This window comes from Leopardus geoffroyi, chromosome C3 (assembly GCF_018350155.1).
Source record: "Leopardus geoffroyi isolate Oge1 chromosome C3, O.geoffroyi_Oge1_pat1.0, whole genome shotgun sequence".
Taxonomy (NCBI): Eukaryota; Metazoa; Chordata; class Mammalia; order Carnivora; family Felidae; genus Leopardus; species Leopardus geoffroyi.
In genome coordinates this window covers 6,850,643-6,875,202 of record NC_059338.1, presented here as the reverse complement: position 1 = coordinate 6,875,202, position 24,560 = coordinate 6,850,643, and the positions used below count along the sequence as shown (strand labels likewise).

At 45.7% G+C, this 24,560-nt stretch overlaps 1 protein-coding gene across 5 annotated transcripts in view; it reads right to left on the bottom strand.

The window, feature by feature from the left end:
- Window positions 1–24,560, bottom strand: part of DDR2 (discoidin domain receptor tyrosine kinase 2) — a 155,117-nt gene that overhangs the window by 119,301 nt on the left and 11,256 nt on the right. For 3 of the 5 annotated variants that reach the window (XM_045456624.1, XM_045456618.1, XM_045456623.1), the window contains exon 2: window positions 10,640–10,787. The exons of 1 other annotated variant lie outside the window; for it this stretch is intronic. In XM_045456624.1, coding sequence (XP_045312580.1) covers window positions 10,640–10,645 — 6 coding nt within the window. In that variant the 5' untranslated portion in view covers window positions 10,646–10,787. Of the gene's footprint in view, window positions 1–7,656; window positions 8,024–10,639; window positions 10,788–24,560 lie in introns of those variants that run through there. One more of the 5 variants, XM_045456620.1, reaches the window with a different exon arrangement.

Here is a 24,560-nt window from a genome sequence, read left to right as displayed (position 1 = left end):
CCGGGGACTGCCCAGCTGCCCTGGCTGTTCTTGTGAGGTTGAGTCAGAAGATGACTCTGATCCCCTTCTTCTTGAGTGGCCTTTGGGCTGGAACATGGCAACGATGCCCTCAACGTTCTGGTACATCTCAGTTAGCTCAACCAACCTCTTCGTTTTGTCCCATGTGGACGTATGGGTAGTAGAGAGAGAGGAGGGGAGGTAGGTGTTTGTAGAAATCTGAAGGGAGAGAAGGGCTCTGGTCATGGTAGGAGCTACCCATGAGCTGAAGGTCAAACCAGTGGTTGGCAGAAGGGCGGGCTGTGAAGTTCACATTTATGTGCTGGCTAAAAAAGAAAAAAAAATTCCTCTGACTCAAAATAAACAGACTTGCTGTGAGGCCCATATGTGATTTTTCTTAGGATTTTGGGGAATATTGTAAATGATCTATATGCCCCTCTCCCCCAAAGTATGTGGGGATCACAAGCTGGGCTCTATTTGGACCATAAACAAAGGATCTAGAGAAGTATGCACTTTCATCCCAGAAGCTCACTTAATTTGTTTTTTTCCCCGTGCAGTTGAATTTTTATGCAGATGGGAGTATCTGTTATATCCTTGACCCGAGCCATGGTTTTGAGAAGACATAGTACGTATGAGGGGCCAAAGGGCCAATACACATGTTGTTCATCGGAACCCCAAGGGACACGTCATGAAGGAAAAGGGACAAGAGCTAGGAAGTGCAGGATTTGACAGGTGGAGAGGGGGAGGGACGCTTAAGGGCAGCAGTTACAACATGGGGCAAGGAACAGACAGCTGTCCCCTCCTGGGACACTGAGGTAACACGGCTCGCCCGGCTTTGAAGCTGCAAGGAAGCTTGGCAACCATCCACTACCTCCCTCATGTCACAGGTGCGCCATGTGAGAATCAGAGTGGTGAGATGGGCTGGCCAGGACCACACAGCACGACCAATCCCCTGGCCTGCTTGGCCGCGTTTTGTACTCGCTCTGTGACCATGCTGTTCCCTGAACAAGCAGAGGTTCAGAAATGGGAAGGTGGGGACACATACAAGAAATAGCAAGTCTGAGAGGGGATTTGATCCGAGGAGAAAATACACACAAACTGGAAAAGGTGAGTTGGGATTTGCTTCTGGAAGATGTCGAATAGGAGACCAAGGGGTTTGGGTCTTTTTTCCATGTAGATGACAGAGAACTACTACGTGTGTGAGAGCAGAGCTCAGGTAGCTGTTTTCTGTCCCCAGGCACACATGAGGACATCCGATTGGGAGCGAGGAAAGACCTTCAGAGTCCCAGGGAAGGAAAGAGCCCACCTTGATTTTTCATGTTTTCTCTCTGAAAACTATAATTACTCCTTCATAATATCATTCCCCTTCAAAAAAACTTACATAGCTTCTTTTCTTTCTTTTCTAATAGAGAAGTCACGCATGCTTATTTATGAACTTTCAATCTTATGAAGAACCAAAATGGTTCCTATGAGCTCCTCAGCTAATAAAAAATCAAACTCAGTTAATATTTTGACACATTTTCCTCAGAGTTTTTGTTCTGTGGATTTTACATCATTATTTAATACCTTTATGTAACTTTGAAACTTCTAATTTCACTTAATATAAAACCATAAATTCTGAAATTATCTAAAGTTCTCAAAACGATGGGCATCTGGGTGACTCAGTCAAACGTCCGACTTCAGCTCAGGTCATGATCTCACCGCTCGTGAGTTCGAGCCCCACATCAGGCTCTGTGCTAACAGCTCCAAGCCTCGAGCCTGCTTCAGATACTGTGTCTCCCTCTCTCTCTGTCCCTCTTCTGCTCATGTGCTCTCTCTCTCTCTCAAAAATAAACATTAAATTTTTTTTTTATTTCTCAAAACCATCATTTTAAAGGCTTATACCCTGTATATTTAACCATACCCTCAGTGCTGGGCCTTTAGATCATTTCTTTTTCCTACCTAATGCTACCTACCTTGTTGTGTGTAACTTTTGTCCCCTTCAGAGTATTTCCTTAGAATAGATTCATAAATGGGAAATTCCTACATCAAATAGTATAGACGGTTTTTAAGGTCATTCACACACCTCATCAAATTGATTTACAATGCTGGGGGCATTACGATACGTATAAATAACATGTAACTCTAAAAACCAGAGTTTTTATTGAATGAAAGTAGTTTCTTTGTTTTAATGACTTTTCTTTAATTTCAAAAATATTTCATATCTTAGGGTGCCTGGGTGGCTCAGTCAGTCAAGCATCCAACTCTTTTTTGTGTTACTTTTTTCATGTTTATTTATTTATTTTTGAGAGAGAGAGAGAGAGTGAGCAGAGAAGGGCAGAGAGAGAGGGAGACAGAATCCCAAGCAGGCTCCGAGCTGTCAGCACAGAGCCCAATGCAGGGCTCGAACCCATGAACCATGAGATCATGACCTGGGGTAAAACCAAGAATCAGATGCTTAACTGACAGAGCCACCCAGGTGCCCTTTAAGCATCCAAATCTTGAGCTCAGCTCAGGTCATGATCTCAAAGTTTGTGACTTGAAGCCCCATGCTGGGCTCTGTGCTGCTTGGAATTCTCTCTCCCTCTCTCTGCCCCTACCCCACTTGTGCTGTCTCTCTCTCTCTCAAAATAAATAAACTGGAAAAAAATTTTTTTAATTTCATATTTGAGGAAAACATTCTCCATAAAATTAGACTGGGGGTGGGGGGTGGGGAGAGAAATACAGCTTCTATGAAATTCAAGGTCTACTCACCCTGGACCACTTTTGCTTTCTCCTGTCTTCTGACCAGTGCTCCGCCCCTCCCTTTCCTCACTACCCACCCCACCCCATCCTCTCCCAGCCTCTCCGATTCCAGGATGTTGTCTCTTCTGTGCTTACTAAGGGGGATTCCATCTTGTATTTCCTAGTAAAGGGCCCGAGTCCGCACACACAGGCTTCTGCACCCTCTCCCAGGGCTCTGGAGAGTAGTTTGCAACGAAAAGATTAATGGTGCTTTCCTGATCTTCATGGCCTGTGTGTTTCTCATCATCTCCCTCTGGATGCAGTCGCTGGCTCTCATTCCAAAGCCACACATGGCTGGTCCTTGCTCCTCCCAGAGCAAGGAGACTTGCTAGGGCTGATGCTATGGAGCCAGCCAAGTCACCAGTCTCTTGCATAGTCAGAACCCCCCTCTTCTCTTTTCCTCCTGGTACAGCTCTGCTCAGACTCCTTCACTGCCCACCTGCCCTTTTGCTGGCCTCCTAACAAGCTTCCCCACCTCTGCCTCCTTCCCTTACAATCTTTCTTGTACGCTGCAGCAAAATCGAGTCTTCCTGGGGCAAAATTTATATCGTTTTATAGCTCTGCTCAAGCATCTGCAGCAGATCTCTATTACATGGGAAGCCCCATATCTTAGAGTGGACCAGTAAATATGTACCAGGTCCTTTTTAATGGGTACACATTAAGTGCCACAGAGGCTATACCATGAGCTCTGGGTCTAGTTTGGGGAACTAACCCAGACATGTGAAAAGTCACAAGGCTCCAGCCCCCACCTCCTTCCAGCAATCCAGTCCTGCATGTGTGACAGGCAGATCTCACACTTGACGTGTTTCAAACTGAATTTACTCTCTTCTCCCCAAATCTATGTTTTTTACATAATGGTTCCACTCTCCAGGCTCTCAAGACAAGATAGATGCACATCATGAACACGGGGAGATTTGACGGGTGGAAGATTTTGGTCTTGTACTGTCCATCAAAATCCAACTGTCTAATTACTCACTTTCTTGGTTGTACTTAAGAACATAAAGGGACACAGAAACACATAAGACATGCCCCCACTGCTGTGAGCGTATAATGTTCTGGGGAAGACACAGAGCTGCTCGTCCATTGTCAACTCATCCACCCAAGCTGTGCCTCACAAGCCTGGGTCTCCAGATCCAACCTCCCCCCAACCCCCTCAGCCATTCATTTCACGAAAAGTGGACTAGGACGTCGCCAGGTATTTTCATGATTCTCCGGTACTTGTCATCTACCAAATCCCAACTGATCCAGATAGCAGAATCACCATAATATCCAGGTGTATCGGGAGCTAAGGGTAAAAACTATTAACAGAGATCCCTGCCATGGATGACTTTAAAATGTGGGGAGAGAGGCTGACACCTGAACAGATGATTTCCCGATCATACTGTACGCGGCCAGACTATGGGGCTACAACAAACACAAAGAGAAGGGATCTTCCGGCCCGACCGAAGATTCAGGGAGATGGGGGGAAAGTGGGGTGAGGAAGGAGGAAACCTGCCAACTGGAACGGGAGTGGGGAGTGGGGGGCTCACAGTGGAGAAACCAGAATTTGCGCCCAGGTTTGTCTGACTCTCCAGTTCATGCTTTTCCCACCATCCCGTTACATGGTAGGCTTTCAATGGATATCCACCCACTGGATGAAAGAAGAAATAACAATACAGGAGGCACCAATTCACTCCTACAACCTCTCAGAATAGTTTGGAGGTAAAATAAAGTCTGGAATTGAGAGGGGACTCCTCACTCTTGTCTACACCTCCTCAAAAAAACCCTGCTAGTGTCCCGGGCTATGCAGACAATGGGAGAAGAAACAAAGGAAGCCTAGAGCTCCAAGGGCTACAGCAAAGAAGCCCATAGAATCCCACGCTAAATCACGCTGGCCCCGGAAAACCCCTGGACAAGGAAAAGGGATCCTAATTCTCCTACACCCATCTCCTCTGAAATTTGGTTCTGGAAGGAGAGCCAGGGGATCAGAGCTGCACGCCCACATCCTCGAGCGATTACATGGGGCTCCCTTCTCTCCGCCCACAACCCCCTGCTCCACTGTGTTTGCAGAGCAGATGCCTCGGGCCAGCAGCCCCCCTTTCTGCACTTCCTGCTTCTTGGCCCCAGACTCTGCCTTCCATCTCTGTATGCTTGGCATACACGCAGCAAGCCTGGAGCTGGAGTGTGCCATCATTTCACAATTCACAAACCCCAAATAAGAGACAGGTGGTGGGATTCTCCCAGGGAATGGAAAGAAGGACTCCAAGCCCACACTGTCTGAGTCTGGCAGCCCAGGGAACAGCCCAGAGGTGGGCTGGGCTGAGGCTACTGTTTCAGGAGATTCTGCCCAACCCTTTCCAGGCTGTTTGATTCCTTGGTCCCAGACATTTCTCCTCGGGATTTCCTCTTGGATCCTCCCAGTTCTTGGGGAAAGTCAAAACTCACTTTGAACAGTTCATGGAATCGATTTGTGGAAGAAGGAGTCAGCTCAATAAAATTACAACCATTTCTTTAGAGGAGGTTGTTATAAAACGGGCCTTGGAAAGTCACAGACTCCTCGGTACTGATATCTGGATCGATTTGGGGCTTAAGACACTTCATTGCCCACTAGGGAATTGTTTTATGATTTAGCTTCTCCATGATAGATTAAGACGGGCTTGCAAATTTTGCCACTGGGGCAAAAGACTACAACTATTTTCTTTACTTCAAGGAAATATTTTGGGTTCATCTCATCAGCCACTACCAGCAAACTTTTTTAAAATTTTCTGTAAAGGCCCAGATAGTAAGTATTTTAGGCTTTGTGGGCCATAAGGTCTCTGTCATAACTATTCACCTTGTCCTATGTAGCACAAAAGAAGCCATCGGCACTAGGCAAATAAATGAGCAGAGCTGTGTGCTAATAAAACTTTATTTACAAAAACAGGCAGCAGGCTGGATTTCGACCACAGGCTGTCGTGTGCCAAACCCTGACAAAAACCCTGTGTTCTGTGCAGGAGTATCAGTTTGAGGAGCGAATGATGTTCACTGACACCCTTAGGAAGGAAGTTGCTGCTTTGGTATGAGAAAACTTTGAGGTCTACTTGTCTACTATTACCTAAGGAACCTAAAATAATATCAGAAGCTGCATGTTAACACAATCCTCAGGTGCTTTGTACACATTACATCTGGGGACCAGTGTGTCTCAAACACCGATCAAATTACAGGGGTGCCCAGGGGGCTCAGTCAGCTGAGCATCCGACTCTTGATTTCGGCTCAGGTCACAATCCTAGGATCATGGGACTGAGCCCCTCATTGGGCTCTGCACTGAGCGTGGAGCCTGCTTAAGATTCTCTCTCTCTCTCTCTCTCTCTCTCTCCCTCCCTCCCTCCCTCCCTCTGCCCCCTCCCCCACTTACATGCTCTATATGTATATCCCCCCCCAAAAAAACTAAAAACAAAAAAAAATTATAGACTCTGAGGTCTAAGGCATGCAATTCTGTCTTCAACAAGCTCCTAGCTGAAACCGATGCTATCAGTGAATGAGGCTTTGATTAGCAAAGATCTGCTCTGGACCATCCTCTATAAAACCCAGTTCCAGGGTGAAACATGGGAGCAGATGGGTTCCAGCTGCCCACCACCACCAACCCTGTTTCTCAACCCCCAACAGATAATGCATGTGGAATACTACGCTAGATGTTACACAAAAGCAAAACCACCTGACAAAAAGACTCAGACCTTGGCTAAGAGGTTCTCGCAGTCTTTTTTTTTTTTGGTGGGGGAGGGGTGGGGGAGGAGGAGCTCATACACATAAAGAAATTAATCAGTATAAGAGGTCACATGAATGTCTAAGACAATAAGACAGCAGTGAAAAATCCTGACAAAGGCTATGAACGTCTAGAAGGGATACCCCAACCCCTCTCATCCATCACAAGGGGAGGAACCCCAAGCTCCATGCCCCAGGAAGCAAGAATTTTGAATAGGTTCAAGCTCAGAAAGAAATTCAGGAAATGTTGCCAACCAGGAACACTTAACATCATTCCTGCAGCCCACAATCTCAGGCTAAAATAATTAATATAATATGAGAAATTATAAGGCAATGAAAATGGAAACAATGGAAATAAGATTCTTGCTAGCAGCCCTAGATGTACCCTGAGGGCGATGCAGTCTGTGGCTGACCCTCAAATCTCTTATAAGCTGTGAAGATCAAAGAAAAACCAAGAGACTGACACCTTAGAACGTGCTGCCTCCACATGTTTCACGCATATATATTCTTAGGCGTCTGAATATTTCCCCCCTAAATCTGGCTCAGAACTGCACCCCCGCTCAGCAAGAGGGGCATCTGAAACTGGCATCCTCAAAAGCAAAGTCACTCCCAGGGCACGTCCCACGCAGATGCTGAATCCCTAAGATGGCGTCCAGATGTCACAGACCAGCCAGCAGTCAGAGCTCTCCCCAGTCTGGCAGCCACCCTCCTTTCCAGCTCTCTCTTCCACCACCCCTCGGTCCTAACCCTCTGCTCCCCACAGACTGCCATCTGTCCCCTCCCCTCCATTCCCACGTCCAGTGCCATTTTTGTCCACTGCTCACTCCTCGTCCTCACTGCTGAGGTCAGCCCCACCGCTAGTGACCAACCCATACCTCGCCCTCTGCATACTGCACCGCTGCCTGGCACCCCCATGCTTGGCCCCAGCCCCACCCCTCCACAGTCGGGGACCTCCCCAGCCACAAGTGCCATCCCCTACCATCACCACTCACCACCCTCTGGGCACCTCCTTGACCACGGTTCTTTTTTTTGTTCCTTCCCTTTCTTGTTGGCCGTGAGCACTTGGGCTGGAATGATCCCCCACTCCTATCCATATGCTTTCAAATCACTTGCGGAGTCCCTCACACATCACAGGTGCCCTGTAACAGCTACTATTTTTGTAAGTAAAGCCATTACCCAAAGTCCTTGGGTCCCACGCTGCTCTCCAGCCCCACGGTTCCTTGTACATCACCACTGTCCATTCGCAGTTCATGCTTTTCAGAACATTGTTGAGCCCATTTCATCTAGAAACGTCTAAGCCAGCTGCACACCTGGCCTCCCTTCCCCTGGGCAGGCATGTCCCTCAGTTTCTAACCAGTCTCTTCTCTCCTCGTCTCGTGGCACACCCACAAGAGCTGTGGCTCTCTGATTAGTTAGACACCGATCCTGACCTTGTCCTTCCTATAATGATCCTGGCACAGCCAAACTCCAAAATCTCAGACGCCTAGGTTTATGTAGCAGTGTGGTCACGGCGCCTCATTTATCTCAACCGTAACGTGCTCTGTAACAAGCAGATGCCTCCCAGGTTTGTCCCGGTCACTGCTCCGAATGCCACCCGTCCCCACGCCACCCCCACGTGCAACCCCCCAGGCTGTGCGGTCGCCATGCCCTGGAAAACATGTCCTCCGGGACACCTGAAACCAGAACCTCCCACCCAAGACACTCATGAGAAACAGACCAGCCCTCAGCCACTTGCAATGGGAGAAAGACAGCTTCTAAGTCACGAGGGAGAATCAAGCTCCGGTTGGAAATACAAACTTTTCCTTTAAAGGAGAAGCTAACGTTGGCAGTACTACTCTTTTGAGCTGCTCTCCAACAAAGCTGGAAGAGCCATTTTGGGAGAGAGAGGGAAAGGAAGACAGTGTGAGTGACAAATGGAGAGAAGGAGACAAAAAGAGAAAAGTGAGAGGAGGGAGGCGCGGAGGGGGGAGGGGGGGCAGAGTGAAGGAATGAAGACTCAAAGGGGAAGGAGCAGAGGGGGAGGGCAGAGGAGGGGACGAAGAGGGAGGAAAAGGCAGGGAAGACAGGCTGTGCTATGCTGGCTCACAAACACGGGCCACCAGTTCTGTGGTGAGTTTGATGGTGTCCCCTGGGAGCTCTAACATCCACGAGGGGACAGGGTCTCCATGGGCTTGTATAACACTGGGCTGGGCTGGGTGGACCCCAGAGCCCCCTGGGGCCCAAAACAAACAACCAAACAGAACTGGAGGAGTTGATCTCCAAAGGCTATTGTTAACCTCTGCTCTCAGTATTTGCGACTGATGCCAGATCTTGACCGTACGTTGGGATCAGCCCCATGTTCCAGAGCATCTATTAATAACACTGCCTTTCCCTCGCAAGTGTTCCATTTAGATGTTACATTACTTGGTCCTCCTATTAATAGGAGACACAGGAAACTGAGACTGAAGTCTCTGGACAGAATGAAATACTTAATGTCGTCATTCTCAGAAAAGGAGGAAGCCGACATTGGTCACCGGAAAAGACCTGAAGGATTCTGTCTTGGGGAAGCAGGACTTGAAATAGTTTTCAGTGTAACATGATAGTGGAGGTGGGGGGAGGCAGCCGGACGGGGCTTCACAAGACAAGGCTGTAGGTTGCACACGCCGTGGATACTGAAATAGTAATTTCTGGAAACAGTCACTTAAGATCGGGTGGCAGGGGAAGAAAAGTCCACAGTGATAGCTTCTGAAAGGTAAAGCGGAATGATACACAGATGAATCATGTTTGAGGAATCTCGTGTAATAGAGAAAATCTGCAATAACTTCTGGTTAGTGGTTAAATGTAGCTATGAATTATTCATTCTCAACTGCACATCATGAAGACTCCAGTGAAGACCTTTTAGCTCTTCCAGTATCAAGAGTCTACTTGAAGTCTGTTGGGAGGGAGGGAGGGAGGGAGGGAGGAAGGAAGGAAGGAAGGAAGGAAGGAAGGAAGGAAGGAAATACATTAGTTTCAAGGCGATCTGTGGGAAGAAACGGACCCAAGATATTTTCTCACCACAAGGAGGTGAAGGAGAAATGGGGAAGAGGTTTAGTCCTTACATAATAAATGGCAAGGAGTGTATAATCCATTGAGCATCCTGACAGTGAGAAGAAATCTCTTGGAAAATGTGGGAAAATACCACTTGTCCCTCCTGCCCTCATCCTTCACTCCCGAGGACTCACGGGTCCATATTATTTACTCAGCCATCCATTCATTCAGCGAGTTCTACAGAAGCCATATGGATGGAAGTCAGTAGGTTCTCCCCGAGCATCTTCTGTGAGCCAGACCCCATGCTGGAGGCCAAAGGTGCCGGCGTGAAGGAAACATGGCTTGTGCCTTTGGTGAGCTCCAGGCTGAAAAGGTCTCAGACTCATGGAATTACTAGAATTTTAGATTCATTAATGGGATCTGAGTCCGCTAAAGGATGAACTGAGAAGTCCCATGGAGACCAAGATTCACCCAGAGCAGACACCTTGAGGTGGGTGAATGCTTCCTAGTTTGCTCCTGGATGCTCTGAGATGTCCCACACATCTCTTTCTGCCTTGCATCCCAGGGCTAAGGGTTGCATTTATCTACAGTAAGTACCCCAGGCTGGCTTTTCTCATACATTTAGCTCCTCCAAAGCTTATTATAGGACTCTGACTCAATGACCCCGATTTTAGTAGCTCTCTGAATTATCATTTTTCTCTAAGCCACCTCAAATTATTGCTGGAAGAAGGCAACTTACAAAAAAATAAATAAATGAATGTAATCGGAGTGTTGGGAGAGACCCGGATCGACGTAGGAACCCCGAGATTCCAGTGGGTCCTGTCGGGACAGGGAAGACCAAGATACCCTGGGCCACTCAGAGTTGGGGAAGACACCCCAGGATCAGCCGCGAACCTGGCGCGAGCCACATCTGGATCAGCGAAGTCTGAGGAGTGAGCTGACATTCAACATCAGCTTTCCTATACAATCCAACACACGGTCTCCGCTGACACCAGCTCTCGGCACAGAACCCACGTGCTCCACATTCCCTGTGACACCAGCCAGGTAGGTGAGGGGCTCCAGGGAGGCCACACTGGCAGCAGGTGGTTTCCCCTCCTACCCTCGCCCCCGGCCTCATGGGGTGACAGCTTCAGCGACTGGCCTTACTTACATCCATGGGTGCAGAACATTCTCTGAGGAACAGGGTCCTCGACGACAGCTGGCTTCTGTGTGTCTTCAGTTGTCACAACGTCTTTGCTTCAAGCCACAGGACTTGGAACTTTCTAGAGCACTGAACCCCAGACCACTTGTAGATATCCCTTTATGGGGGGGAGGAGGGAGAGCAATGTTGCATTACAAACTTTTTATTTATTTATTTATTTATTTTTAATCTGTATTTTTGAGAGAGAGAGAGATAGCGTGTGAGTAGGGGAAGAGCAGAGAGAGAGGGAGACACAGAATCCGAAGCAGGCTCCAGGCTCTGAGCTGTCAGCACAGAGCCCAACCCAGGGCTCAAACTCACGAACCGTGAGATCATGACCCGAGCCAAAGGTGGACACTCAACCGACTGAACCACCCAGCGCCCCAGCATTACAAACTTTTGCATCACTCGCACTTTCTTTCCAACTTGACACCTCCCAAGTACCCCAGGCAATGAAGGGATCTCAAAGAGAGTCTGTTTAGGAGGGCTACACCTATTGATATCTATCAATCTAGAAACTTAAACAGAATGTTACATTTACTATTTATTTAAGATAATAATTACTCAATTTTATTATTAATGTTTAAGTTCTTAAAAATTATTGTTAAATTATTATGATTATGTGTTAACATAATTTTTTAGATAACAATAGCTGTTTTCAAAAAAAATTCTTAGTGAGAACAGTGGCATTAGTTTACATTAAAAAAAAAACTCTCATTGAGGGGCACCTGGAGGGCTCAGTCAGTTGAGCGTCCAACTCTTGATTTCGGCTCAGGTCATGATCACAGGGTTATGGCATTGAGTCCCGTGTCGGGCTCCACGCTGGGCGTGGAACCTGCTTGGGATTGTCTCTCTCTCCCTCTCTGTCTCTGTCTCTGTCTCTGTCTCTCTCTCTCTCCCCACTCTCAAAATAAATAAAATCTCTTCAATATCTGGCTTAATTGGACACAGATTCTCATATGCACTTTGAGTTCAATTTGTTGCAATATCACATATCATGCATCCTCTCGAAAATTCCACCATATAATCGTGGGAGGAGAGCAAAACAAAGCCAAACATCCTAGGATTATTGTGGAAATAGTTTTGCTCTCACAGATCCCCTGGGAGTGTCTCCAGAGCTACCAGGGCTGTCCAGATAGCTTACAATCAAAGTATGTCTCACTTCCCCCTCAGACTATCGCCCCCATTCTTCAACGCTGCTAGTTATCAGTTACCTGAGCAGTCTTCTAGAAAACTATCGACACATAAATGTAAATATATAGATGTACAGCTTTTGCTAATGTTTTTTAAATTAAGTATGAGCACACTCTACCCCTCACCTAGGGTTTTCTGTTCCACATGTTGGGGTGCTTGCATTCTAGCATGTGTCATTACGTCATTTCCGTCTTTTCTGCCGGTCTCTTTCCTCCATTAGATGGTAAAACAATGTGTAACTCTGTGTGGTGCCACAGCGTCCAGGTGGGTTGCTGAACCGCTACTCTAAGTTGCCACTGTCTCCAGCGAAGGACACGGAACTTAATGGGAATAAAGTGGCCACGTGGCAAGAACAGACGTCACCTATATTAGTCCGGCTCTCTTCTGCCTTCTAGTTCCCTAAGAAGGCAGGTATCTGAAGTATTCAACATTTGAGAAAAGATCCAAAGTTTCACTGTATTACTGGGGCTTACCAAGTATTATACTTGGGGTTTATTCACTGGGGCAAAAAGACTTGTACTGAGCTACCCAGGGGATTCTCTCTCTCTCTCTCTCTGTGCCCCTCACTTTCGCTCGCTCGCTCTCTCTCTCAAAATAAGATAAATAAAAATATATTTTTTTTAAAGCTGGAAACAGATAAACACGCTGAGCAGACGGAAACTTGGGTCTGCCATTCAAGGGAGTTTGGTGCAACAGACACCTATTGAAACATCAAATACATAAAAGCAGTAAGAGAAGTCTGAGGCGGCTGAAATGATCTGGAAATTTAAAAAATGATCTGGGAATAAGGAAAAGAAAGACAATGAAGACAAAGCCTTGGGGCCTGTCTGCCTTGAGTGGCTGGAGGAAGAACATCTCCAGGTAAGTCCCGGAACTTAAAAACTTCATTCAAAAATAGTTCCTCGTCACACAACACCCGCAGCCCTTAATCTAACCCAACTCCTTTATCTCGCAGAGGAAGAAAACCCAAGCCCAGAGGGCTGATTTATCAAAGGCCTCACAACTGCTTAGTAGCAAAACTGAAACGAGATGGTTAAGTGATCGCTGGGGATAAGCCTTGACTTAGTCACTTAACCTTGCAGGTGCACCGTATGATATGCCTGGATTCACAGGAGCCTGAGAACAAACCAGAAACTTCACTGATCTCTGTCTGCCACATCAGTCCAGCACTGTAACTGTGCCCGACCACACAATCAGCTCAGGGTTCAAACCATATCTTACTCATCTCGTCGTCACCGCCCCTCGGCCCCGAGGTCCCCCACCACTGTCTCTGCCACCCAGCTTATTACAGAGTAGAAAAATCACAGCTGATGTTCTTTTTCTGAATGTGCACACGATTATAGATTCCTACGGTTGAAAGAACTTACGAGTACATCTACTATTAGCGTGACCTCTGTGGCAACAGACCCAGGGAAGTTCAGTGACCAGATAAGCCGTTAGTAGGAGAATCAGACCAAAATTCCAGTCTCCTGTTTCTTTCCATTTCACTGCCAACCTTTAGTGCAGAAGTCTTATTCTAAAGACAAACTCCCTAGTCTCCAATTTCTCCAAATGAAGCCCTCTCCCCTTAAGACACTTCTTTATTTTTTTAAATTTTTTAATGTGTATTTATTATTGAGAGACAGAGCATGAGCAGGGGAGGGGCAGTGGGGGGGACACAGAATCGGAAGCAGGCTCGAGGCTCTGAGCTGTCAGCACAGAGCCCGACGCAGGGCTTGAACTCACAAACCGCGAGATCATGACCTGAGCCGAAGTCGGACGCTTGACCGACTGAGCCACCCAGGCGCCCCTAAGACACTTCTTTAAAAATGAGCTCCATGGTCCCGAAAGTTTGTGGAGTGCTATAAGCTACCCCTCTCTTGAACAGCTGAGATGCTTATGACCAGGCGACTCCTGCATCAAAGAAACCTGGGTCACTCCCTAAGAATATTTCTCAAACTTATTTGACCACGGAACGCAGGCTCTTGCCCTGCTCCTGCTGTTATCCATTCAAAACCCTGCCGGTTTCCAGGGATCACACTTTGGGAGACGCCACCTTTGTCTAATTAGCAAGATTTCCTTCGTCGGTCCCAAGCAGACGTGTCAAGACTGACAGGTCCTCAGTGTGGGAACCAGGTGGGGAAGCAACGAGAGCCAGAGAAGGAGAGAGGAACGACAAACAGTCCCAGTCTGAGAGCCATCTTCTCTGCCAGCCACAAAGGCTGAAACAGCTATTTGGGAAATTTGGGGTCCTGGCCACAAGCGTCGGACACCGATCTCCAACCAAGACTTCTTGTGGGAAAAATGGGCTCTTTGGGTGCTCACGGCCACACGTCGCCAGCACCAGGCGTCACTGGGCTTTGGGCACCATTACCAGCCATGCTCTCTCCTCGTGTCCTTCCAGGGACTTCCACAGCTGCTCAGGCTTCTCCTGGCTCACTTCACCACTTTGGCCCAAACCCAACCACATCTGGAACACTGACCACAGCCTTCTCATAAGTCTCCTGACCCAACCCCCTCTCCCCTGCCATTTACCTTACCCCCTACAGGGACACTCATTTTCTTAAAACAATCCTTCACCTGCTTCAAGACACAAAAGAACATTCTGAACTCCACAGCATCCAAAGCTCCCCTTAACGTAAGAAAGCACAGCTATGCAATGTCCTTTCTCGGTGCTTCCCCGTGCAACTTCCACCACGCCGGGCTCACGTCCTCTGTGTCAACTGAGCCGGCCGGCCATAAGCAGTCTGACTGCCAAGGCTCCACCTTTGCTGCTCTTTGCCTCTTGCCCATCCAATCCTGTCCGGGCTCACGCAGCTCCCAGCTCCAGACCCTGGCTGTGCAAACCCTTCCGCGAGTTCTCGCGCTTGTAGACACTGGCCACCTAGCCCCACGTGCATTTGCACAGCTTTACTGTTTCCTGAATTTTCTGCTGGGTAATAAACTCAGGAAGAAAAAAAAAAAAGACTATGCCTTACGACACTCAAGGCACTTAGGAAGCATTCAAAAAAAACCCTCTTGCTGAATAAAGGAATTAATCCACATTTGACCTCAGAACTGTAAGTTAAGCAGAAAACTTCACGCCTATAACACGCTAGGGAAACTAACCTTATTCTGGCCCTCAAAGGCATTTAAGCTTTTCTAATTCGATTGATCTTGGTTTTCTTCAACCGGAAGAAGACGGATTGTGTCCCATCCCGGAGGACCCGGTGGGTTTTTGTTCTTTTTCTTCAAGAGTTAGTTGTGCTTTCTGCTACCTTCTCGCAGGCTTCTTGCCACGGGCAGCCCCCAGAGGAGAGTCTAGACTGAGTATATTACATGATATTTAAGCACGTATCTCTAAATTTTCCAAAGGTCTGGCCAAAAGAGTGTTCTTCTCAAGAACGTATTTTCTGTCGACAATTGTTTCTTCATTCATTCTTTGAATTATTCAACACACGTTTAGCAAGCAAGTCCTTGATTTGCAGAGGTGGTTAGAAGCCATGAGGCACCCACAGTCAAACACACTTTTGCTCAAAATGCATCAAAGGTATACACCTGCAACAAAATCACCTGAGGGAAGTGATTTAAAAAAAAAAATACAGGTTTCCCTGGACACTACAGAAAATTTCTTAAAAAAAAATTTTTTTTTAATTTTTTTAACGTTTTATTTATTTTTGAGACAGAGAGAGACAGAGCATGAACAGGGGAGGGTCAGCGAGAGGGAGACACAAAATCTGAAGCATGCTCCAGGCTCTGAGCTGTCAGCACAGAGCCCGACGCGGGGCTCGAACTCACGGACTGTGAGATCATGACCTGAGCCGAAGTTGGCCGCCCAACCGACTGAACCACCCAGGCGCCCCTAAAAAAATTTTTTTTTAAGTTTATTCATTTTTGAGAGACAGAGAGAGAGCATGAGTGGGGGAGGGGCAGAGGGAGAGGGAGACACAGAATCTGAAGCAGGCTCCAGGCTCCGAGCTGTCGGCACAGAGCCCGACGCGGGGCTCGAACTCATGGACCGCGAGATCGTGACCTGAGCCGAAGTCGGACACTTAACCGACTGAGCCACCCAGGCGCCCCAAAAATGTCTTATTCACTAAGTCTGTGGTGGAGCCTGGTGTCTGCATTTTAAAAAAAATCTCTCCAGGTGATTCTGACAGATACTCAAGTTTGAGACCCACTGGCCAATGGAAAAGACAGGCTTAGAAGGAGCTCATTATAAACAGTGGTGCCTGCTTATGATGCAAGGGGAGTTCATGGTATGTAACTGAGGCTCACAGAGAGGAACAGAGTAGTGGTACAAAGTTAGGTGTGCTGATGAGAAAGACCTACATGCAAATTCTGACTCTGCCACCGACCTGCTGTGTGATTCACGCCGTGTGTCCTTCTATATAAAATAGGAAAAATACCCACCTCACACAGCTATCATCAGGTTTCAGTGAGATCATATTTATAAAAAGGGCTTCACATAAATCTTAGGACACAATAAACACCACTGAATTCATCACGACCGTTTAATTATATTTTCTCTATTTTTCTCTAAAGTTTATTTATTTAATTTGAGGAAGAGAGAGAAAAAGCAGGGGAGGGGAGGAGAGAGAGAGAGAGAGAGAGAGAGAAAGAGAATCCCAAGCAGGCCCCGTGCTGTCAGCGCAGAGCCCAATGTGGGGCTCAAACTCACCAACTGTGAGATCATGACCTGAGCTGAAGTCAAGAGTCAGAGGAGCTCAACCGACTGAGCTACCCAGGCGCCCCCTGGTCATTTAATTATTAAAATATTTATTTATTTTTTTTTTAATTTTTTTTTTCAATGTTTATTTATTTTTGGGACAGAGAGAGAGCATGAACGGGGGAGGGGCAGAGAGAGAGGGAGACACAGAATCGGAAACAGGCTCCAGGCTCTGAGCCATCAGCTCAGAGCCTGACGCGGGGCTCGAACTCACGGACCGCGAGATCGTGACCTGGCTGAAGTCGGACGCCCAACTGACTGCGCCACCCAGGCGCCCCTAATTATTAAAATATTTAAAAGAGAGCACTCTCCCTCTCTCTTCCTCCCAAAAATAAATAAAAATAAATAAACATTTAAAAGAGAGAAGGCGGATGAGAAAGTCTTTCCTGAGAAAACTGGAGTCTGAACTTAGTTTTAAAGCAGTGTCTCCCAAGTGTAAGTGTTTTCTTGCAGCCCACAAGATTTGGAGAATTTTTAAAATTTCATATCTACAATTCTATCATTTGAAACTCTTCATACAATACTCATGGGGACCCGATACTGCCATGCACTTTCAGTGGCTGCCTTTTCATTTGTGTCCCTGACTGCACGGATGCCAGATGGGAGCCAGATCAAGTCAAGAGCCAATCACAAACGGGACACGGTGGGAGAGCCGAGTCACGGAATGGCTTGGCCTGTTCAGTCCGCTCACCACAGACGTCAGTGCCATGTTCGTGCTGCGAGCAGATGTGTGGAGCGGACTCTGACTCCCCACATCCCGACACCTACCGGTTCCTAAGCAGAAACCTGAGGCAGAAATACACAAAGCGGGATGGTTCTGTCTCTAACTCTGGTAGTAACTGCACGAGATACTCATCTGGAGCTATTTCAATGCCGCTGCAACGCTAAACTTGATCTTCAAGTGAATAGACAAGTTAGCAAATTATCAAATGATACCTCATTAAAACTGACATTTGACTATTTCCTACTCGCCAAGTTTGGCGAAGTATGAGATTCGATTTTCCTGGACTTATAAACCTTTGAGGCTATTATTAACACTTTGTTTAACATACTTATACCAATGGGCATTTTCTGCGTGCATATTAATTACATTTAAATAACAGACCCAGATTAGGGGCGCCTGGGTGGCTCAGTTGGTGACTTTTGGTTTTGGCTCAGGTCACGATCTCACAGTTTTGTGAGTTCGAGCCTCCAATCGGGGGGCTCTGTCCTGACAGTGTGGGGCCTGCTTGGGATTCTCTCTTTCCCTCTTTCTCTGCCCCTCCCCAACTCGTGGGGTCTCTGTCTCTCTCAAAAATAAATAAACTTTAAAAAGTTAAATAGGAGTGACTGGGTAGCTCAGTCAGTTGAGCGTCCACCTTCGGCTCAGGTCACGATCTCGTGGTTTGTGAGTTGGAGCCCCACATTGAGCTCTGTGCTGACAGCTCAGAGCCTAGGACCTGCTTCGGCTTCTGTGCCTCCCTCTCTCTCTCTCTGCCCCTCCCCTGCTCACCCTGTGCTTCTCTCTCTCTCTCAAAAATATATAAACATTTAAAAAACATTTTTTTATCAAATAAATAAATAAATAACCAAGATTAAACATAGAGCAGGCCCTGAGGCCACCTGGTTCCACTCTATCTTTACCCACCCCCCCACACTAGCGGTTAGTTTCAACCAACCACATCATTTGACACAGTAAAATAATGTTTTTAATTTATTTTGTTGAGTTTATAGTTATGTGTGATTTCATTTCTAAATCTGGTTCGGCTTTATCGTTGCAAAAGAACTATAAGCGTAAGAAGCATAAACCTAGTTTTATGTTTGTACATATTTTAATGATGTCCATATAATCAATTACCCTGAGAGGCTGCAAAAAATTTTTTTCTTATAAACTATGTCTATACATTGTTCAGGTTTGAGGAACATTGAATTGGATAATCCCAAGGGAAGACGTTTAGCAAGCTGAGTCTATCCATCGGCACCTGTCTCCCATGAAAAGCTTTCCCACTCCCCCTTTTTCACCAAGGGTAAGCCACGGAGAATCCGTTCCTTCCGAAATCCATGACCAAAGCCACCCCCCGCAGCATGTCTGTTCCGCACAGCCTCCTGTGCCATTTCGTTAACTTTCCAAAGCACCCCACATCAGCATCAGCAAAAGTACTATTCTGGGGGGGTGGCGGGAGGAGCTGAGGTGGGGGGCTCTAGAGAATATCTTCTTTGAATGTGGAACACCATTTACCTTATACTTGAAGCCATATCCCTGGCCCTAAGAACTGTGGCTAGTGGTGTGGCCGGGAATTGCTGAGATGTGATCAGAAGAAATGACGTGGGTCTAGACGGCACTGTGCCTTGTCACCACGCTCACCTAACCCCTCATTTAATAAGGAGGATGTGTTTTAACACCTCATGACCCGTGGGGTGGATGTGTACCACTTCCCTAATGCATATCGCTGGATCACACAGTAGAAACTATAATAACCTCATCATAGGGATGGATTTTAAAGTATTTCTGAATAGCATCACAGTACTTCTCCAACAGCCCCGAGGAACTGTGGCTGAATAAATTTGGGAACGAGTCGGCAATGACAATTATGATTTATGCTCCTACCAAGCACTGGAGCGAGATCTTTAGAGGCTCTGAGCATTGGAAGTATTGTAGCACCCTCCCCCTCTCACCCCACCAAGTACTTAGTTATAAGAAAGAAAAAACACCACTATAATATAGCAGTAAGTATAAGAACATTCAGTAAAGTTTCTTTTTTTTTCACTTGTGATTTTTTCAGTACTTCCTTGGAAAACCAAGTATCAGCCTATTTCCAAAAGAAACTGGAAATGCCCCTGCTCGTGTCTTAATCACCTTTGTGCAAAGCAACATCGTAAGTGTATCTAGACTTTTCACACGCACCATCTCACTTGAGACCAGGACTCGTGTGTTCCATACAGTCTGCAGATAACAAATATGGGGCCATTTGTAATGTGTCGAACTCTTTTTTTTTTTTTCTATTTACCTGCCCAAGAACTTCACCAGACTTTTCCTTGCCCTGCCCAACTCAAATGAGGATTTATATCTTAAACACTGAAATCCCTTTGAGGATTCATACTACTTGGGAAGTTAGGCCTGGAAATGAGACCTTCGGCCTGTTTCAGCGTGCCTTCTGTCTCCCAGACTATTCTGCCCAAGGCCTGAAGCTCCAGGTGATAGGATCACCAGCGAGTGCAAAGTCTTTGGATCTCATTTATAGGATAACATTAGACTTTCGGAGTGTCTTTGATTGAATATGTTTCATAAATGCTGGCAACTATGTGATTGATTGGAAAATTAAAGTAGGGAGACCCGGGATCCTAGAACTGGAATTTCCTCCAACTAAGCATACAGCACAGCAGAGCGCCCCCCACCTTTTTCTGGAGGATGTGGGGTACCTGTGGAACCAGGAGAGGGGCCAAAGTTAGCACCATTGCTCATAAAAATGAGGAAGGCAAGTAGATATTGCAAAGTCATGAAGAGATAATAGTAAGACCATCAGTCACCTCCTATCCTGCAAAAACAAAGTTTGCCATCAAAAACATAGCAAAAGGATTAGAAAGTCACTTTTCACAGTCCTTTAGGGGATCCACGTAAGTCTAGAATTTACATCCTAACTTGACAGCCCTTTGGCAAGGAATGACTGAACAAAAGGTTTAAAAGTTTTTTCACCTCCAAACATAATATTAAACAATAGTTAATTCGCTTGTTACATGACACTTAATGTTCAAATGAGAGGGTTTTTTTTTTTATGATTCTTCTTACATGAGAGGGGTCTCAGAGAAGAGTGAACACTCAGTGTCGCAGAGGAGGGTGAAAGGTAAGGACTTCTTGTCTCAGAGGTTTGAGCAAAGCCATGAGAGAAGAAGCATGATCAGGAGAAAGACACCAGCTCTGCCCATCGTCAAACCAAGTTTGGGGTTATATCCTGATATCCAGATTGACTAGTCATTGGTCTCTGGGAATAACTATTCTCTACTTTCTGCTTTTTAAAAATTAGCCCTGCGTGTGTTTACATACCCAAAGCCCACCAAGTGTTCACGTGTGAGTTTACTCCTCTTCATTTGTATTCATGAAGACATTAGTTCCTTTCTTCAATGTTCACAGCTCATGAGAAGCAGGAACTGAGGCCAGTACTCCTCAGAGCAAGCCCAGTGCTTACACCGTTTCTCGGTCACCTGCCTCTCTGGACATCCTGATCTCACAGAATAACCAAGCAAGAGAAATTTATTGAACTCCCTTTTGTCCTCAAAGACGATAGTATATGAGGCTTCAATGACAGCCCTCTGAGAATGTTCTCAGCAACAAACAACACTGTGCTAGGCATATAATAAGACCTTAATAGAATATATATTGACAGGTCAGCAAACACTAATGGGTTAGGCTACACAGTGAGTTATAGAGATCACCTAAGACATGTTCCTTGCTAGACGAGGTGATTATGACCCAAAACACCAGGGATTCCAAGAAGTAAGATCTGAGGTGGCCAGAGGATCTGAAACTCAGGCTGGCCTTTAGAGACGGTGGCATTTAGCTAACATAAGAGGACAGACGAAGATATTCAGAGTACTTGGGATGGGGTGAAAACTTCAGTGGACACTGTAGCGATTGAAGACTTAGCCATAAAAGTGAAAATGGTGTGAGTGCTGACATGGACCGTGACTAACATTAATCGGACTAGAAGATACAGAAAATTTATACTGCCCTGTATAGATGAGAAAACTGAAATGCAGACAGGTTTAAAAAAGACTTGCACAAAATTGAACCGCTAACAGGTGGCAAAATTAAAATTAAAAACTCAACATCCCCAAAAATGAATAATCCAATTAAAAAACGGACAGAAGACATAAATAGACATTTCTCCAAAGAAGACATCCAGATGGCCAACAGACACATGAAAAGATGCTCCACATCACTCATCATCAGGAAAATACAAATCAAAACCACAATGAGATACCACCTCACACCTGTCAGAATAGCTAAAGTCACCAACACAAGAAACAACAGGTTTTGACAAGGATGTGGAGAAAGGGGAACCCTCTGGCACTATTGGTGGGAGTGCAATCTGGTACAGCCGCTTTGAAGAACAATATGGAGGTTCCTCAAAAAGTTGAAAAGGGGTGCCTGGGTGGCTCAGTCAGTTGAGCATCTGACTTCAGCTCAGGCCATGATTTCATGGTTCGTGAGTTCGAGCCCCGCATCAGGCTCCGTACTGACAGTGTAGAGCCTGGAGCCTGCTTCAGGTTCTGCGTCTCCCTCTCTCTCTGCCCCTCCCCTGCTCACACTGTCTCTCTCTCTCTCTCTGTCTCAAAAATAAACATTTTTTTTAAAGTTAAAAAATAGAACTGCCCTATGATCCAGGAATTGCACTTCTAAGTATTTACCCAAAGAATACAAAAATGCTGATTCAAAGGGATACATGCACCCCAATGTTGATAGCAGCAATAGCCAGACTATGGAAACAGCCCAAGTCTCCGTCAACTGATTAATGGATAAAGAAGGTGTGGTATATATATTCAGTGGAATATTACTCAGCTATAAAAAAGAATGAAATCTTGCCCTTTGCAACAACATGGATGGAACTAGAATGTATTATGCTAAGTGAAATAAGCCAGTCAGAGAAAGACAAACACCACATGATTTCACTCCTATGTAGAATTTCAGAAACAACACAAATGAGCCAAGGGAAAAAAAGATAGAGAAAGAGAGAGAGAAACAAACCCAGAAACAGACTCAACTATCGAAAGCAAACTGATGGTTACCAGAAGGGAGGTAGGTGGGGGGTAGGTGGAGTAGGTGACGGGGATGAAGGAGGGCACTTGTCGTGATGAGCGCTGGGTGATGTATAGAAGTGTTCAATCACTGTACTGCCATCCGAAACAGGTATCACACTGTATGTTAACTAACTGGACTTTAAATAAAAACGTAAAAATAAGAAGCTTACGCTTTTAACCTGGCCTATTCCACTCTTTCTACCATACTATGATTTTAAGTGAGAATATTTATATGTTGCGTTAATTAAAACAAATGACCAGGCGCCTAGGTGGCTCAGTCGGTTGAGCATCCCACTTCAGCTCAGGTCATGATCTCACAGTCCGTGAGTTCGAGCCCCGCGTGGGGCTCTGTGCTGACAGCTCGGAGCCTGGATCCTGCTTCAGATTCTGTGTCTCCCTCTCTCTGACCTCACTCCCCCGTTCATGCTATGTCTCTCTCTGTCTCAAAAATAAATAAACATTAAAAAAAAATTTTTTAAACAAATGACCAGAAAAACAAACAAAAACCATATGACTGTTATTTAAGGTGATAGCTATTACAATTTGAATGATGTGGCAAACAGATTTCCCAAATACCTGCTATTAACCCATTAGTCTTTATCAATAGTTTCAACCATTGATAGCAAGGGTTTTGCCTCCATTATCTTTATTAAATAAGATATTATTGAAGTTATGATGCAATAGCAATAGTTATCTGAAAAATACAATTAATAGCTTTTAAATAGAAATGTTCATCATTATAACTATAAAAAAAGGTCTGTCTTCAAATAAGAAAGTAGCCAGGAGGAAATCAGAGTGCTGGGAATTTGGGATTTGGGACTTTAGAACAGTTTTCAGTTCACGGAAAAACTGAGCAGAAGAAACTAGAGTGTTCTCCTGTATCAGCCACCCTGGGCCCCCAACACACACCAAACCTCCGCCGCGTCAACATCCTACAGCACAGTGGTACATCTCTTACAATCAGCGTGCTTACACTGATGTATCACTCTCACCCAAAGTCCAGCGTTCACATTAGGGTTCGCTCTTGGGGTGGTACATTCGGATGAAGTTATAATGACACGTGTTTACCATTTGGTATCGTGCAGAATAGTTTCAGTGCCTTAAAAATCCTGTGCTCGGTGTATTCATCTCTCCCTTCCCACTAACGCCCAGCAAACACCAATCTTGCTGCTGTCTCCAGACTTCTGCTCCTTTCCAGAATGTCAGAGTTGCAGACTGCAACCTTTTCAGATCAGCCGTCTTTCACTTAGTAATAGGCATTCAGTCGTCTCAGGGCCTGATAGCTAACGTCTTTTTACCGCAGCATAATATTCCATTGGGTGTGTCACAGTTTACCTGTTCAGGTTATGCATTTGGCAATTACAAACAAAGCTGCTATAAACATTGCCAATACCTGAGGCAAACTTCTGGATGGACATACGTTTTCAATTCATTTGGGCATTAAGGAGCATGAGTTTTTAATCATAGGGTAAGTGCATGTTTAGTTTTATTAAAAAACAAAAAAACAAAACAAAAAAAAAAACACCTACCAAACTATCTTCCAAACTGGCGGCACCATTTTGCATTCCCACCAGCAGCAAGTGAGAGTTCTTGTGGCTCCACCCACACCAGCATTTGGTGATGTAGGTGTTCTGGATTTTGGCCATTCTAACCGGTATGCAGTGGTAAAGCACTGCCATTTTCATGTGAGGTCTTCTAATGACATATCATGTTGAACATCTTTTCATCTGCTTACTTGCTATGTGTGTTCTTCCTTGGGGGGAAGTCTGTTCAGGTCTTTGGCTCACTTTATAATCAGACTGTTCCTTTTCTTATCATTGAATTTTAAGAGGTCTTGGCACATTTTGGATAACCATCCTCTATCAACTGAGTTTTTGCCCATAGTTTCTGCCTGTCTGTGGCTTGTATCCTCATTGTCTTGACATTGCCTTTCAAAGAGCAGGGGGTTCTCATTTTGATGAAGCCTACCTTATCGATTCTTTCAAGGATCAGGTCTTTAATAGGTGATGGGGATTAAGGAGTGAATTTGTTGTGAGGAGCACCAGGTGATGTATACAATTGTTGAATCACTATATTGCACACCTGAAACTAATACAACACTGCATGTTAACTACCTTGAATTAAATTAAAAAATTAAATTAAAAAAAAAAAGAAAGTATCATATCCCTAGCGTTGTGTCTAACAAGTCATTGCTATACCTGAGGTCACCTGAGGACACCTAGACTTTCTTCTAGA